The following is a 13981-nucleotide window of genomic DNA, read 5'->3' on the forward strand; positions in this document are numbered from 1 at the left end:
TAATGGAATAACCTATTGTTTGTCGTTTGATTCCAACGTTTGTTACAAGCAGAGACTGTCAGTCGTCGTATGATTGAAGACGCTGAAAAAGAAAAAGTTTTTTTTTTTTTTCTCTCGTTCCCTATATAACGTGATCGCGAAACAACTTAACGGTACAACAAACAACTGGTTGTCTTTCTTTATATACATACATGCATATATGTTAATTAATCCTTGAGATTTATACATTATCGGTATTTCCTGCCACGTGAATCAAACCCATTATTTAAAATTATTACAGGGAACGTATATATGTAAATCAAGATCCGCTTTATTCTATAAGCTTCTTATGCACAAGAGCCGAGACGTACAATCACAGCAGAACAGTAAATCCTGTAAAACGGGAATGCAGTTTGTTTTACGCATATAATAATTTATCTTATCGCGTTTAGATACCGCACATCGGTTTCGACAGTTCTTGGCTACAGTTAAATTTACTTTCACATTTTACTACACTTATATTGCACGCAATCGTTCACTCACGAATACAACGACAAATCGAAAATATCCGATTTTTCACGCATCATTTTTTACACCACAGATTTCATTCCTTCCCCCGCCTCCCCCCTCGATACGCGTTTCCTCGTTTCCTTGATAGTTGCGCGCGTGTTTCTAAGGATGACTAATTAGGATCGAAGCAACAACCTGGTTTTAAAGGCCCGTTAAGCAACGAGGGAGGACGGAATTCGAATAAGAGAGGCCCGATGTTAGTCACACAGCTCGAAACAAAGGAGTTTTCAGCGAGTTGTTTGCCCAAAACTGTCCCTCGTCGAGCCTCGTCATGCATTCGATGACTCTTCAAATCGCAGGATATCCCCACGTTTCCTCACGTCGATTTGCCGCCGCCGTCAATCCATCATCCTGAACAAACACGAACAGAATATTTCGATCGAGCGAGAGACAATGGTTGTACAAATAATTAAGAATTTATAAACGAAAGTGGTAAACGTAAAGCTGGACGTGGAATCGATTATAATTTCCAAGGGGAAGATTAATATCGATAAAACTATTTGTCTCTACTGTTACGTACGATAGCCCGACAATGGGGGCTGACCGGGGCTCGAAGGCTGTTCGATATTATCGAAAAGAAAAATCTGTTCTCGGACTCGTTCGGCTTGTCGTTCGGCGACACTTATCTCCTGCTTGGTGACATCTATTTATATTTTGCGTTCGTTAGTCGATCAGGGGCATACGATTAAAGGCGGAACGTATCCGTGAGCTTTTATCGTCGAACCGATTTAACTTGGATATATATATACATGGTAATTTCTCTTTGCACAACGATAATGCATAATCGATAAGGGCTTACCTGATTCGTTCGATTCGAATCGTTGAAAAAAACCACGCGAAACATCTCTAAGAAACGTGAATGAATTCTTCGTTTCTGACGGTGTACAGGTTCGTTTTCAACAATCTGTAAATTGAACGAAACGTAAATGCAAAGGTGGAAAAAAGGAGAAGAAGAAGAGAAAGAAGAAAATGAAAATTGATAAAAATACGCACGAAATATAAATATTGGGGGCGAAGTTGAACGCGTGGTCGATCCAAAAATACGACCGCGATAAAGACGTAAGGCAAGGTAAAGTAGAAACGCGCGTTCGTGAAAATGTACGCCGCCTCGGTTTATCGGTTGTCTCTTATCCTAATTCATATCCTCTATTTTCTCTGCACTCGAGGCGCCATACCCTCCGCGATAAAGGAGACGTCCCTACCGATCCCATTGGCGGCGCATTATCCGGCGTGACGAGGCAACGTAATTACAAACGGCTTTGGAAAACGTGGCCGCGTTTAAGGTTCTCTCGATCGTGTGAAACACGAAGAAATCGGGAAAGGAACGCGGTGTCCCCTCCTCGGCACGTCCCGACGCTCGAAATACACGCTCGAAGACGAGATAAAGAAGGAAGAGAGGAAGCGACGCGTCCGCCAAGGTGTACGCGATTCGAAAGGCGAGGGCATTCCCAAACTCGAAAACGCACTTAAGGCGTTTGGAGGCCGAAGATTAGGGAGGTAAAGGGCAGAGAGAGAGATAGAGAGAGAGAAAGAGAGTGGGCCCCTTTTTGGACCTCGCTATCTGTTTCGATGGGTCCCAAAGAAAAAGTAGCGTTGATAAGAAGGCGGTTAGGCAGCTTTTAATGCGCCACGACAAACCGGCCCAAGAACGAACCCACTGAAATCTTCTTCAGAAAAGGAAGAGGGAAACTTGGGCAGATAATAAAAAGTGGTGCTCGAGAGAGGAAGTGGTGGTCGGCCACCGCTTCGGTTTTGGCCGAGAGGTCAAGTCGAATCGATTTGGAAAAACACTCGAAAACATTTTGTTTCTTCCAGTTCTGGCTGTTGGAAAATTGGAGATCGGCTCGATCGTGTTTATAAGAAGTTTTATATCGAATCGATTGTCTGTCGAGAGGTAAGAATGGAGACACGTGGCAAGCTTATCGAATCGGCGATGAGAGAACTCCTTGCACGAGGTATTAATATATATCGGTAATATATTTCGAACTGTTCGAGTTTCGAGCCGATAATCTCGGCAATTTTCGAGCAGTCAATTGACCGTGTAGCATCGACGAGTATCGCACAAGTTGCAGTTTGTGAACGGTGATTGTTAACGGGTCGCCGAGTTAATATTAGCACAAGGTTTTTCATCGTGGTTGCTTTCCAATGGAAGAACTTTTCAAACCTGTCGATAAAGGTAGTAGCTCGCCTTCGGCCGCGTTCTTTTCATGCTCGGATTTTTCTGGCACGCCTATTGTTGTTCCGTCCGATAGAAACCGAATCGAAACTTTTACTTCGAATACAATTTGAATTCGAGTTCGTCGCGCGAATTCGAGTTCTGTCGCTGGAGAATCGGCTGGCAAGCTGACGTACGCCAACGTTGCCAACCAATTACAATTACGAGCTTACATATGAATGTTGTTTTCTTAACAAAGAGGTGAACAAATTCTTGGCAACGTGTCAAGGAATGTGGCAAAAATACAAGGATATATTCTTCGATTGTGAATCAAAACGAAAGAAAAATATGGGGAAAAATATTATCCGAGGAGAAAGAAAAAAGAAGAAAAAGAAAAAAAAAAACATACGAGGCGAACGATTAAAAATTACTTATTCATAAGCGGTCGCGGCTATTACATAAAAAAAAAAAAACTGGAATATTTCTGGCAAACCTTCCTTCGTGATATTCTACACGCATAGAAATACGTGGTTGCCGTCGTAAAATACACGTTTTATTGATGCACCTTACCCCAACGGATGTATGCTTCGCGGCAAAAACAAAGCCTGTAAAAATTGGTGAAATTCCGATATCTTGGCTCGCTGCGGCACGGCGACGAACATTATCGAGATAATACAAATTTGCACACCTTGTAATAACGTAGCATGCGGCTAGGACCGATGTGAGGGCGGCGATCGCCAAGACCAGAGCTGCGACGAGGAGCGGTTTCACGCGATTCTCGTGAAACGGATCCGACGATTCCCGTCCTTCGGCAATCGGATCAGCCACGATCGATCCCATTATGCCTCGGCTCGACGACATCCCATTAAACGAACCTTTACACACAACGAAAGATTTATCAGAAAATCCATTCCTCCGGCTACTTTCGTAATAGGGGAATAATAGGTCTTTAAACGTTTCGACATTTGAATCACGCGTGTCATAAATCGCATTGATAACCGTGTTACGGATGTTTAAAATAAACCAGAGCTCGAAATTGTTATTGTGAGCTTGAACATCCGGGATAGATACTTCGACCGGCGCCAACTCGTATGAATTTTGGATAAATATCGTTTTTCCTCGAGGCCATATACAGAACCAAGCCGAATATATTTTCGAATAACCGGACACTTTTTAATGTACATATATGAGGAACGAGGCAAATAGATGATAAAAAAAGGCAAAGGAGAGGGATTATTTACCATTATAGCGTAAAGTAGAATTGAGGGGATCGGGCCTGTCTTTGTCGCGGATCCTCGTGGACGCGTTTACGTTGCGATCAGCGTTGCAGTAGTCGTGGTTGTTGCAACACTTCAATCTTTGCATGCGGATCCAGGCGGCCGACGATCGGTCCACGTTGTCGCTCGACTTCGACCTCGTGACCCAGGACTTTGTCTCGCACAACAATGGCGTGGCAAACCTGGGCAACGGCAACGTTTACGATAAAATACTCCACTCCAAAGTAAGATAAAGTTCCGTGACCCCGGTGATAGCCAGGATTTAAATAACCATTTTCCACGATTTACGTCGCAAGATTTCAATATTCCACGCGTGTATCGCGCACTCGAGAGTGAATTGATCGTCTCGTGGATCGCCCCCCTCCCCTCCGGACTATGTGAATATCTCCAGTGGAGGAATTTGAAGGAAAAAGGGGGTCAGTTTTGACGATGATCGTTTACGAATTTACGTTATCGTTGCTACAAAAATTAATTTTTTTGTCCCCCGACTCTTCTCCTTAGTTATCTCGTGGCGATTGTTCTATCTTATTCGATAACTCGTTCGAGAGTAAGATTTAATTGGAAATAATAAAAAAACTCGTTTGCGATTTCGACATTCCGTCATCTTTCTGACACGTCTGAAAAAGAATTTGCGAAAACTCGTGCCGATTATCTCCCCAAGGCTATCCGTTTCAGTTAGCCGGAGCTCTAGTGAATTTACAACGTTGCGTCGATCGCTTCGAAATTCAGCGAATTAAATCGTTTTCGAATAAACCGGACTTGAATATCGTTGAAATTTATTGTCCAACGAAGAAGAGAAAAGGTCAGAGGTTGGCCTCTATTATTTTTTTTTCTTTTTTTTCTTTTTTTTTACCAAAATGTTGTTACTAGTAATCGTTGAAAACTCGTTTAAAACACGAACACCATTTCATCTTTTGACTTTTGAATATTATTCGCGCGGAATCGAAATGAACGAGCATCGAAATTTTTACCAGTGTCAAACCAGTTTCTGTTTTCAATTCTATAAATATAAATATCGTAAAAATATTTATTATACATATATCATACATATATCGTTGCATATTAAAATTTAATCACATCTTTGCCATCGTATCAAAGGAATAACGTAGGGAGAAATCACATCGGATAACAATCATGTGATAATCATATAATCATATCTACCTATACGTGCATCCTCTGGTTGTAGCGTTTTCTTCCAATTCTTGATTCCCAGTCAAAATCCACTCTGTGTAGCATGAAAACTTTGTTTTGCACGTGTCCACCCCGGCTGCCTTGCAGTCCTTGCTCGTGCACACGCACTTTCTACCTGCCAATTCCAATAAATTTTTTGATATTTACCCCCGAACGAGTTTATCGTGGCGTGTAAGTACATGCAAATGTGTTCATCTTGTGCACTTTATTTTCGGTGAAACTCGTTCTTACCACGCTTATATACATATAATTTATATTTTTCACGAGTATACGGTTGCACGATAATAATATATCGTGTGTCGAGTATGTTGTGTTTTGACGCGATTGTATAAAAAAGCGAACATGGTAACATTTCACGATCCATCGGATCGAACTTCGCCAACTTACCTTCGATTCGTTCGATGTTGGTCGATAGAAAAATCAGGTATAGCAGAACGAAATGTATGCAGATCGACAGGCCGATATCCGATCGATTGAAATACATGCCGCAGCCTTAACGGAATCGGCCAATCCGGGAATCACCGGGAGAGATTCTCGATGTTGGGGGGGAAGAGAAAAAAAAAAAAAAAAAAAAAAATCACTCGGGGAAGAATCGGTCGAATACTCGATGAGGATTGCAGGAACAATTTCATTGATAGGGAAGGAAATTGATGAAGTAGGAGCCAGCCTATCTTCGCGAGAGAGTCACTTGAAACGCATGCACGAAGACGAAGGGATATATATTATCGTCTTGAAAGGCTAGCTTGTATTAAATGCTGCAGGCAATTTCGATAGAGACAACCACGATTAATGGTGAAAGAAACTCGATTTGCACTCTTGACTACTTATTGAAATTATTTCTTATTTCACTCGATGAAATATTGAAATAAACAGTTGGAAGAGGAGAGTCGGTCTTCCTTAATTTTCATTTTTCGCCTAGAATCATCGATTATATCGATTATATCGTTGGTGAGGGAAAAAAAAAAAAAAAAAAATGAAAGGGCGATTATTGAAAGGACGAATTTTCGTTTGCCAGCTGGAATATCTTGAATCACTTGGACGTTGAATGGGTTCCAAGGAGAGAACCGTGTCTCTCCCGAGGAAGTCACTCGTAAGCCAATCGAATCGAACGCAGAATCACGGCGCCGAGTCGCGACTGACAGCGAGACGTCGCGAAAACACGTTGTGTTATCGGCGTAAAGGACTATTTGAAAATGTCTGAAGGAAGCTTGAAGAAGAAACTGTTAGCCGCGTGGGCTCCTCTAATTTTAGTACCTCCCACTGGAACACAGAAAACGTATCCTTCTCTCTCTTTTGCTTCACACTCTTTTGACCACTCTCGCGCGGAGTCGTTCCATCTTTCTCTCTCTCTCTCTCTCTCTCTCTTTTTTTCGTCTTCTTTCCTCTCCTTTCTCCCCTCTCGCCTCTTTCGCACCTTAAAAATTTATTTCTATATCTATTTTAATTCCGTCATCGAGGATATTAAACATACACCGCTAGCTTTCGTCATCGAGGCGACACACAATCGCTCCCTTCCAGAACGTTTCTTTTTCTCCGATCCGATCTCGTTTCTTTCGCGATTCTTTCCTTGATAAAACTTGTTGTCCTTTTAAATAGCGTATCACGTGGCGATAAAATTAACAAACGTTGGAAATATCTAACTAAGAAATAGGAGAGATATTACCAAGTCGAAGAAAAATCGTAAGAGGCTGACGTATTTGTTAAATGTAATTATTTAACTTTTGTCCTTTGCATCCATCCGTAGGATTTCTTCCATGCTTTTCTTTTTTTCGCCTTTTTTCGCCTCAAACGTTATCACTTTCGGCTAACCCTCTTTCGTGTTCGCAATTTATACTCACGCTTGCTGCGCTGGATTTTGCTCGTCTTTTTCTTGCTTTTCTCCGTTGACTCCGCTCTCTTTTTAAACCCGATTTATTAGATCAACATCACAGATTCGTGTACTACGCAGCCACGGGATGCATTTCACAAACGACTTCCAGATGAAGGAATGTGTCTCCTCTTTGTATACAACTTCTGTTTGGATCCTTATCGCGATAAGGAGTTGGAATTTTTGTTGAAAAACAGTGATTTTCATTCGATTCCTTCAATGTGATTACGTGATTAATATCAAAGATCAAGATTCATAGTTAATAATTATTAATCCTTTATTCGATCTACGCCTCGTTGGTTAATTTTTCGTCACATCTTATGTTTACACATTTCGAAACTTAAGATCTGTCTCGCTTTCAAAGAATTCCAGCGACGAATTCCACTTTTTTTTTCAAGAGAGAGAGAGAGAGGAGCTCGAAAAGTCCCCTAAATTCGTCCGATTTATTGGAACAATAACGTCTGAATTGGATGCACGTTCGTATCTTTCTTTGATATAGTATTTCCAACCATCCAGATGCGACCGATGTTCGACAGAATAACACCACCGATAATACGGGCTATGTCGAGTTTATTACAACTGTGTGTCGAAAACGTATATTTTGCATTAAGCATTACGATGTTTCTTTTATTATTTGAATTCTAATTTTGTTTCTCGCATCGTTTATTTATTTATTTCTAATCCTTGTTTATCGCGAACTTCGTTAAAAATCGACTCACGAGAGGAACGAAACGGAACGTGTGGTATCGCATCGAAAAAAAGAGAAAAAGGAGAGCAATCTATGGAAATAAGAACGCCTCGTTAGTCCAACTTTATTCATCTTTATTTCGTTCAAAATACAAGGCCGCGATCGAGGGGATAAATGGGATAAAAATTGTCGTCGTGTTCTGGAACGATTCACAATTTAGAGTCGTTTGAACGTCTTAATCGTAGTTATTGGTAGTATCGAACGGTGAAGCAGACGAGAGTTTAATTCCCCGCTCGGTTTCCTGTCCATGCAACATTAAGCAGAGCCCCGCCGCTTGCACATTTCTTTATCGTCATCCGTCGAATGACAGTAAAAGCTGGCCTGGGTTATCGGAATGACACTTGGTTACAGTTGAACGAGGTCGCCGGCAGTCGGCTCCGCGGCTACTTCTTATTGCGCGAACGATCAAGTGTTCGCAGTAAAAAGATTTACAGGGAGCACAAGGATTTCTTTCACGCGGATAATTTATTGAGATGTATTGCGAACCGTTCATCGTTTCGAGTAGACCGATTTCAACGAGGTGAAGAGTAGGCAATTTAAATTCCTCTCGCTACACGCTTGAAATCTCCATCTTTCGCCCGATTACAATTTCTCTAATTCGCACGATCAAATTGTTGCCTCTTTTCTTCCGAGAGATAGAATCAAGTTTTTCAAATTCAAAATTTCACCTGGAACGAAGTCTAGTCTAATTAACCCGGATTAAGTCAATCGTGAGAACTGGATTTTCTCAAGAAGCGAGAAAATCTTTCAGCTCGGTTGTTGCTGGCGTATTGAGCAACCGCATCGTAGCGTGGGATTCGTGAAAAAAATTAAAAAAGAAGGTTAGAAAATATTATTAACATCGCAACACGTCGAAATCGTATGTATTTATAGAATTTTATGGTAATCATACAGTAGTTTCCACTCCCACTTCCTACGCAGCTAATTACAATCACACTTGTGCAAAATGTCAAACGTGTATCTGTATCTTTCGATGCATATTAATTAATACCATTTCTCGCGTGTAGATGTCGTGATCGATATATAATACACATTGTAACCTACGTTGTTCCGTATTAAAATGAACATATTATTTTCCGTACTAACATTTCCAAGAAAAAAAAAAGATAGATAAATAAAAATAAAATCGGAGACGCTTTTTTACGAGGATTGGAAAAATCGCTGTTTCAAATTGACACGGTCACAGCCAATATCGTTACGCGAATGGAACAAGACAATGAAAATTTACATTTAAATCCTTTCATTTTCCGAAGGTGAAAATGACACGCGATCTAATCTGATTTCTAAGAAATCTATGCGCGTGTCGCTCGAATAACTTTAGATTCAGATCATAGAGCGATCATTTTCGTTTTATCGTATATTTGAGATGCGTGATATGTTTCCGCGTTCACCGCGATACGATTCGACGAACGGCAAAGTTTTTCGTGATTCCTCTCCTCTGTGAAGATTACCGCGATTAACCGCTATCGGTGGATCGATCTGGAAACAGAGAGCGGTAGGGACGAGTCCTAGGTAGGGAAAAGGAAGACGAAGAATTGAGCGGATAAGGAGAAAGATAAAGGTAAAGGGAAAGAGGAAGGGAGAGAGGGAGAGTGGGTAAGAGAGATGCGCGAGAAGATAAAGAGTACACGTCGCCTTGAGTTGTATTCGCTCGATTGTCCTTTTTAATTAGCCCCCGATTTCTTGGTACCCAGTCGGATACGTCGACCAGGCTGGAGTGTGTCTTCTTAATTGTTAATGGTAGTTACTTCCATTCTCGAGAACGGGTTCTCGATCGGGGCTTGGCTGCGCCGCGCTCAGCCAAATGGAATCAAGATTTCAGCTAAAAAAAATCTAAATTACACCGATATGAAATATAGAAATTGATTGATCTAATCATGATACAAATTCGACGATTTGTATTCTGGGAACGGTTAAATCATAGATCATAGAAATTTTATCACGCCCGTTTCCGATCCTATATCACATATACTTTCAAACTCTTTCTTTCTTTTTTCATCCCATCTCGAGTTAAATCGGAAAACGGTGAATCGCTTAATCGCAACAGGCCGGGCGGAAGTTTTCATCATGGTAATCACGGATGCATCGTGTGTGGCGACTTAAGAAAGCAGGGGTTGGATCGCGGTCTAACTAGCTCCGGTGTCAAATTGATCATTACGAAGCACGTATTCTTAGGTAAAATCGTTTCTCATTTGACCAGAATGTTGCTCGTGATCGAGCTGTTTAAACCGCTCTACCTAGTCATTATATCCTCGGGCTAAGTAAAAAAGGTGCATTTATCGTAAATATTTCCCGCGATGTAATGATCGTGGCCACGACGCTCTAGCCGATCGAAACGCTCGATGAACACGCGGTGTCTTTTAAGAAGTATTGCCGCGTAAAACGCCATACGATGATCTTCCACCTCTTTGCGCTCGTTCCTTCTCGCCGACATAATCGCTCCGTTAAAATGAAACGACTTCACGCAACGACAGGGGCTGCAATATAAATCAATGCATGCACAAAATTATTATTACGCGAAATTGCACGAATTATTCCTGGCCATCCTCCTCTCAACTTTAATCGAATCTCGGACAGATTAAAATGATTGTCCCCCTCGCCCTCCTCCCCTCCTTTTATCGACGAGATTTTTTACTTACTTGTGTCCGACTTTTTTCTTCCCGTGACTGCTCACAGTTACTCCTCCCCCCCCACCCCTTTGGCAGCTTAATTGCTCGATACGAAATGTATTTACGTTAACATCATCTTTACGTTATCGCACGTAATTATGCAGTGGAACGCAGTATCGTTACGTTTCGGTCAAACTTTCGAAAGTTTAAGCTACATTACACGGACGGCCTGAAATTTTGAATAAGAAAATTCTACGTGCAATTTTTACTTACTCAGATGATTCACGGCTGGCTGAGACGTGATCACGAACATTTTTCTGTGCGATGGGAAAAATTCCGAGGTTGGGATAATGCTTATCGATATTTCATTTTGGTTGTTTGTCGAATGACCGCCACGATCGTTTCGTCGATTGCCATGTGCGCTATGTCTTAGTGGTACACCTTGAATATTATGTCTGCAATTACTGACTATGTAACTGCTCACCTAGTTTTAAAAAGAAAGGAATCGAAAAATCCCTTTGAAAATTGACGATCACGAGGGAAATTAAACGAGCACGGTGAAGGGAGGTAAGGGAGATGGGAATTAACGAACGGAGAAACGAACGAAGCACAATTTTTCAATCTATACTTTAAATATATAAATATATCGATGATCGGATGATTGACACACTTACCGAAGATATGATAAAAACAACGAGTAAAGCAATGCCTAGCCAAAAGTACCAGGCTTCCCAAAAGTGTCGTGGAGGCCGTCTTTGTACCAATAGACAACACTGCGAATTACAACAACAGTACAAACAATATTTGTCCGATGCACAAGCGTAAGGCTTGATAGTTTCACTGTCTTCCGTATAATTTTTTAAATCTGTGTTACATTCGTAGTAGAAGCGAGCCATGTCACAAGTTAAACATGATTCTCTCCTTTGGATAGAATATTGGATAGATGAATGACCATTTCAAATCGTATCTCGAATTAAAATTAATTAATTAATTAATTAATTAAAAATGGTTCGATTTCATTGAGAAGCAACGAAGACAAGCGAGGATGCGTTCCATGGATCGATGAAACTACATCGAGTCACGAACGATCTAAAAAAAATCGCGTTATTTTCAGAATGCACAGCGTCGCCGATGCTCTTAATTTACCACTCCAAACACCTGTTCCCCTTACTTACCCGGTTTTTGATACGCGACGTGCGATTTCCTTCGCGTTCACTTGTTACTTTTTATTTTTCGTTGTTCCGTTCCGTATAAACGAAACAACCCCTGAACCCCTTCAACGCGATGACAAGCTCGTAGACAACTGTTTTGCTATTCATTTGTCCGTTCGCTGTTATCACTGACTGGACTGGTCAAGCTTGCAATAATCAATAGAACAAACTTGGCATGTCCTTATTCACACGCGACTTCTCTAATCGATATATTAAATGACCGCGTTTTTATTCGTTAGATTAACTAATTGAATTAAGAAATTAAGATAAATTAAGATAAATAAACTTACGATCTATCTTATCGTAAGAATGAGGAAAGGAAATATTTTGGAATTAAAAAAAAAAAAATAAGATAAAATTAAAAAAAATTTATTGTGAATTTGTCTTACAGAATATTTGTACAAACAGTTAGTCTAATTATGTTAATCAATTTGAACACGGTCAAAATTACACAGTTTTTAAATTAAACATATCGAAGAGGGAGGGAAAATGATAAATTTAATATTGAGTGGAATCGTGTGGCGGCGGTGGAGGAGGAGGACCTCTTGGTGGGAAGGGAGGTCGAAACTGTGGAGGTGGAGGTGGCGGAGGTCCACCTTGAGACACTGGAGGAGGTGGTGGATGCCTCCAGGTTGGGGGTGGTCGGGGAGGTGGTGGTTGAAATTGTCCAAATTGCGGAGGTGGGGGTGCACCGGTGGATGAAGGAGGTGGTGGTGGTGGAAATTGACCTTGAGGTGGTCCGCTTACACCCCAATGAGCAGTAGGTGGTGGCGCTATCATTCTGGGAGTCGTTTGTTGTGCTTGAGACGTTGGAACGGGCATAGGTGGTAGTGGAGGTGGCATTCCAGGTGGTAAAGGAGGATGTGTTGCCATTGACATTGGGGGTAAAGGTGGCGGAGGAATACTTGCTGGAGGAAAACCACTCGACGGTGGAGGTGGAACAGGCGGTGGCGGTGGGTGACCCATTGGAGGTCCTGGTGTTGATGGTGGAGGAGGAGGTGGTACAACCATACCATGCATTACGTGATGTTGAGGGTGATGAGTAGTTTGATGAGTCGCTGTATTTGAATTTGGAATTGGAGGTGGCGCTAGAGGAGGTGCATCGGCGAACAATTGATGAGGCCTATCTGCTTGACTTAGTGGATTTTGAGCAGCTAACAATCTTTCGGCCGCGCTACCATGCCTTTCACCCTTCGCATCGCGTTTAAAAGCATACGAAACAGAAATTGGTCTGTTGCACAGATACTGACCATTCATTGCTTCTATACTCGCATCAGACGCATCAAACGAAGCAAAATTTATAAATGCAAAACCTTTTGAATTTCCTGTTTCAGGATCTCTCATTATCTGAAAAATATATTTTTCGTATAATAATATTAAATTTTATTCTCATTTATTTTCAACATATTAATTAATTTTTATTACGAACGTATATTACCTTTGGTGTTTGAAGAATTACTCCAAATGCACTGAATGTATCGTATAAAAGTTTTTCATCTACTTCTGGATCAAGATTTCCGATAAAGATATTAGCTCCAACATCTAGATTTTTTTGATGAGCACTTGCTTTGTTTACTCTTATTGGTTTTCCATACAATTTTATCATATTCATTATTTTAATAGCATAATCCGCATCTTCTTCTCCCATAAATTCTACAAATCCATAGCCTTGATGCATTTGTGTCACTCTATCTTTTGGCATATGGACATTTACTGAAAAAAGTGATACAAAATATTTAATTATTCGAATATTAAAAATTAGAAAATATAACAATGGAATATATAATACATACCTACTGGTCCCGATTGAACAAATAATTCCCACATAAGGGACTCTGTAACTTTATCATCCAATCCACCAACATATATTGTGGCATCTAAAAGCATCAGAAAACATTCGAGATATAAAAAGCTGATTTACATTCAGTTTTTATAAATGAAATTTTCTTAGAATTGTTAATCTACAAAGTGTTTATGAGCACATAACCTAATATGATACATTTTTAATTTTAATACATTACATAAAATTTTTTATATAATCAAAATTAATTAAATTATAATAAATACATTTCAAATTACAAAAAGGAGAAAGAGAAAAATATTAGAAAAATATTACATGTATTTTAAACATTTTAACTTACCTTGATTACGTTCGGCAATAGGACCTGCTGCCATGATTACTATCTATGGATTTCTAGTGATTTAAATTTACTTAAATTTACTTGGTAACCCTGATTTTTAAAAACATTATCAAACTAAATTCCTAAACAGTGATCAACTAATTATTTCAATTCTATTATTAACTTTAAATACTAAATAAATAAGTTCTTAAGATAAGAAAACATAATAAATTCATTTATTTTAACACATAATA

At 40.2% G+C, this 13981-nt stretch overlaps 3 protein-coding genes across 3 annotated transcripts; all 3 read right to left on the reverse strand.

Annotated features, from left to right (window-relative positions):
* Positions 1-292: 292 nt before the first annotated feature.
* LOC116414230 (uncharacterized) lies at positions 293-5703 on the reverse strand. The gene is made up of 6 exons (XM_031915917.2): positions 5560-5703; positions 5143-5287; positions 3946-4163; positions 3393-3579; positions 1349-1453; positions 293-900 (listed from the first exon to the last, which is right to left on the reverse strand). Exons 1-5 carry the CDS (start codon positions 5654-5656, stop codon positions 1396-1398), a joined length of 705 nt encoding a protein of 234 aa, XP_031771777.1. The 5' UTR covers positions 5657-5703; the 3' UTR covers positions 293-900; positions 1349-1395.
* A 2919-nt stretch (positions 5704-8622) lies between these two features.
* LOC100869058 (uncharacterized) lies at positions 8623-11773 on the reverse strand. Its single transcript, XM_012485530.3, has 4 exons — positions 11572-11773; positions 11071-11485; positions 10670-10880; positions 8623-10264 (listed from the first exon to the last, which is right to left on the reverse strand). The coding sequence occupies exons 2-4, from the start codon at positions 11290-11292 to the stop codon at positions 10248-10250; spliced, it is 450 nt and encodes a 149-aa protein (XP_012340984.1). The 5' UTR covers positions 11293-11485; positions 11572-11773; the 3' UTR covers positions 8623-10247.
* Positions 11774-11960: 187 nt separating this feature from the next.
* Positions 11961-13857, reverse strand: Spx (Spliceosomal protein on the X). The gene is made up of 4 exons (XM_003689844.4): positions 13749-13857; positions 13401-13484; positions 13046-13320; positions 11961-12954 (listed from the first exon to the last, which is right to left on the reverse strand). The coding sequence occupies exons 1-4, from the start codon at positions 13780-13782 to the stop codon at positions 12106-12108; spliced, it is 1242 nt and encodes a 413-aa protein (XP_003689892.1). The 5' UTR covers positions 13783-13857; the 3' UTR covers positions 11961-12105.
* Between the last annotated feature and the right edge of the window lie 124 nt (positions 13858-13981).

This window comes from Apis florea, unplaced genomic scaffold, assembly GCF_048593485.1.
Source record: "Apis florea isolate Af1SG1 unplaced genomic scaffold, ASM4859348v1 contig_3587_pilon, whole genome shotgun sequence".
Taxonomy (NCBI): domain Eukaryota; kingdom Metazoa; phylum Arthropoda; class Insecta; order Hymenoptera; family Apidae; genus Apis; species Apis florea.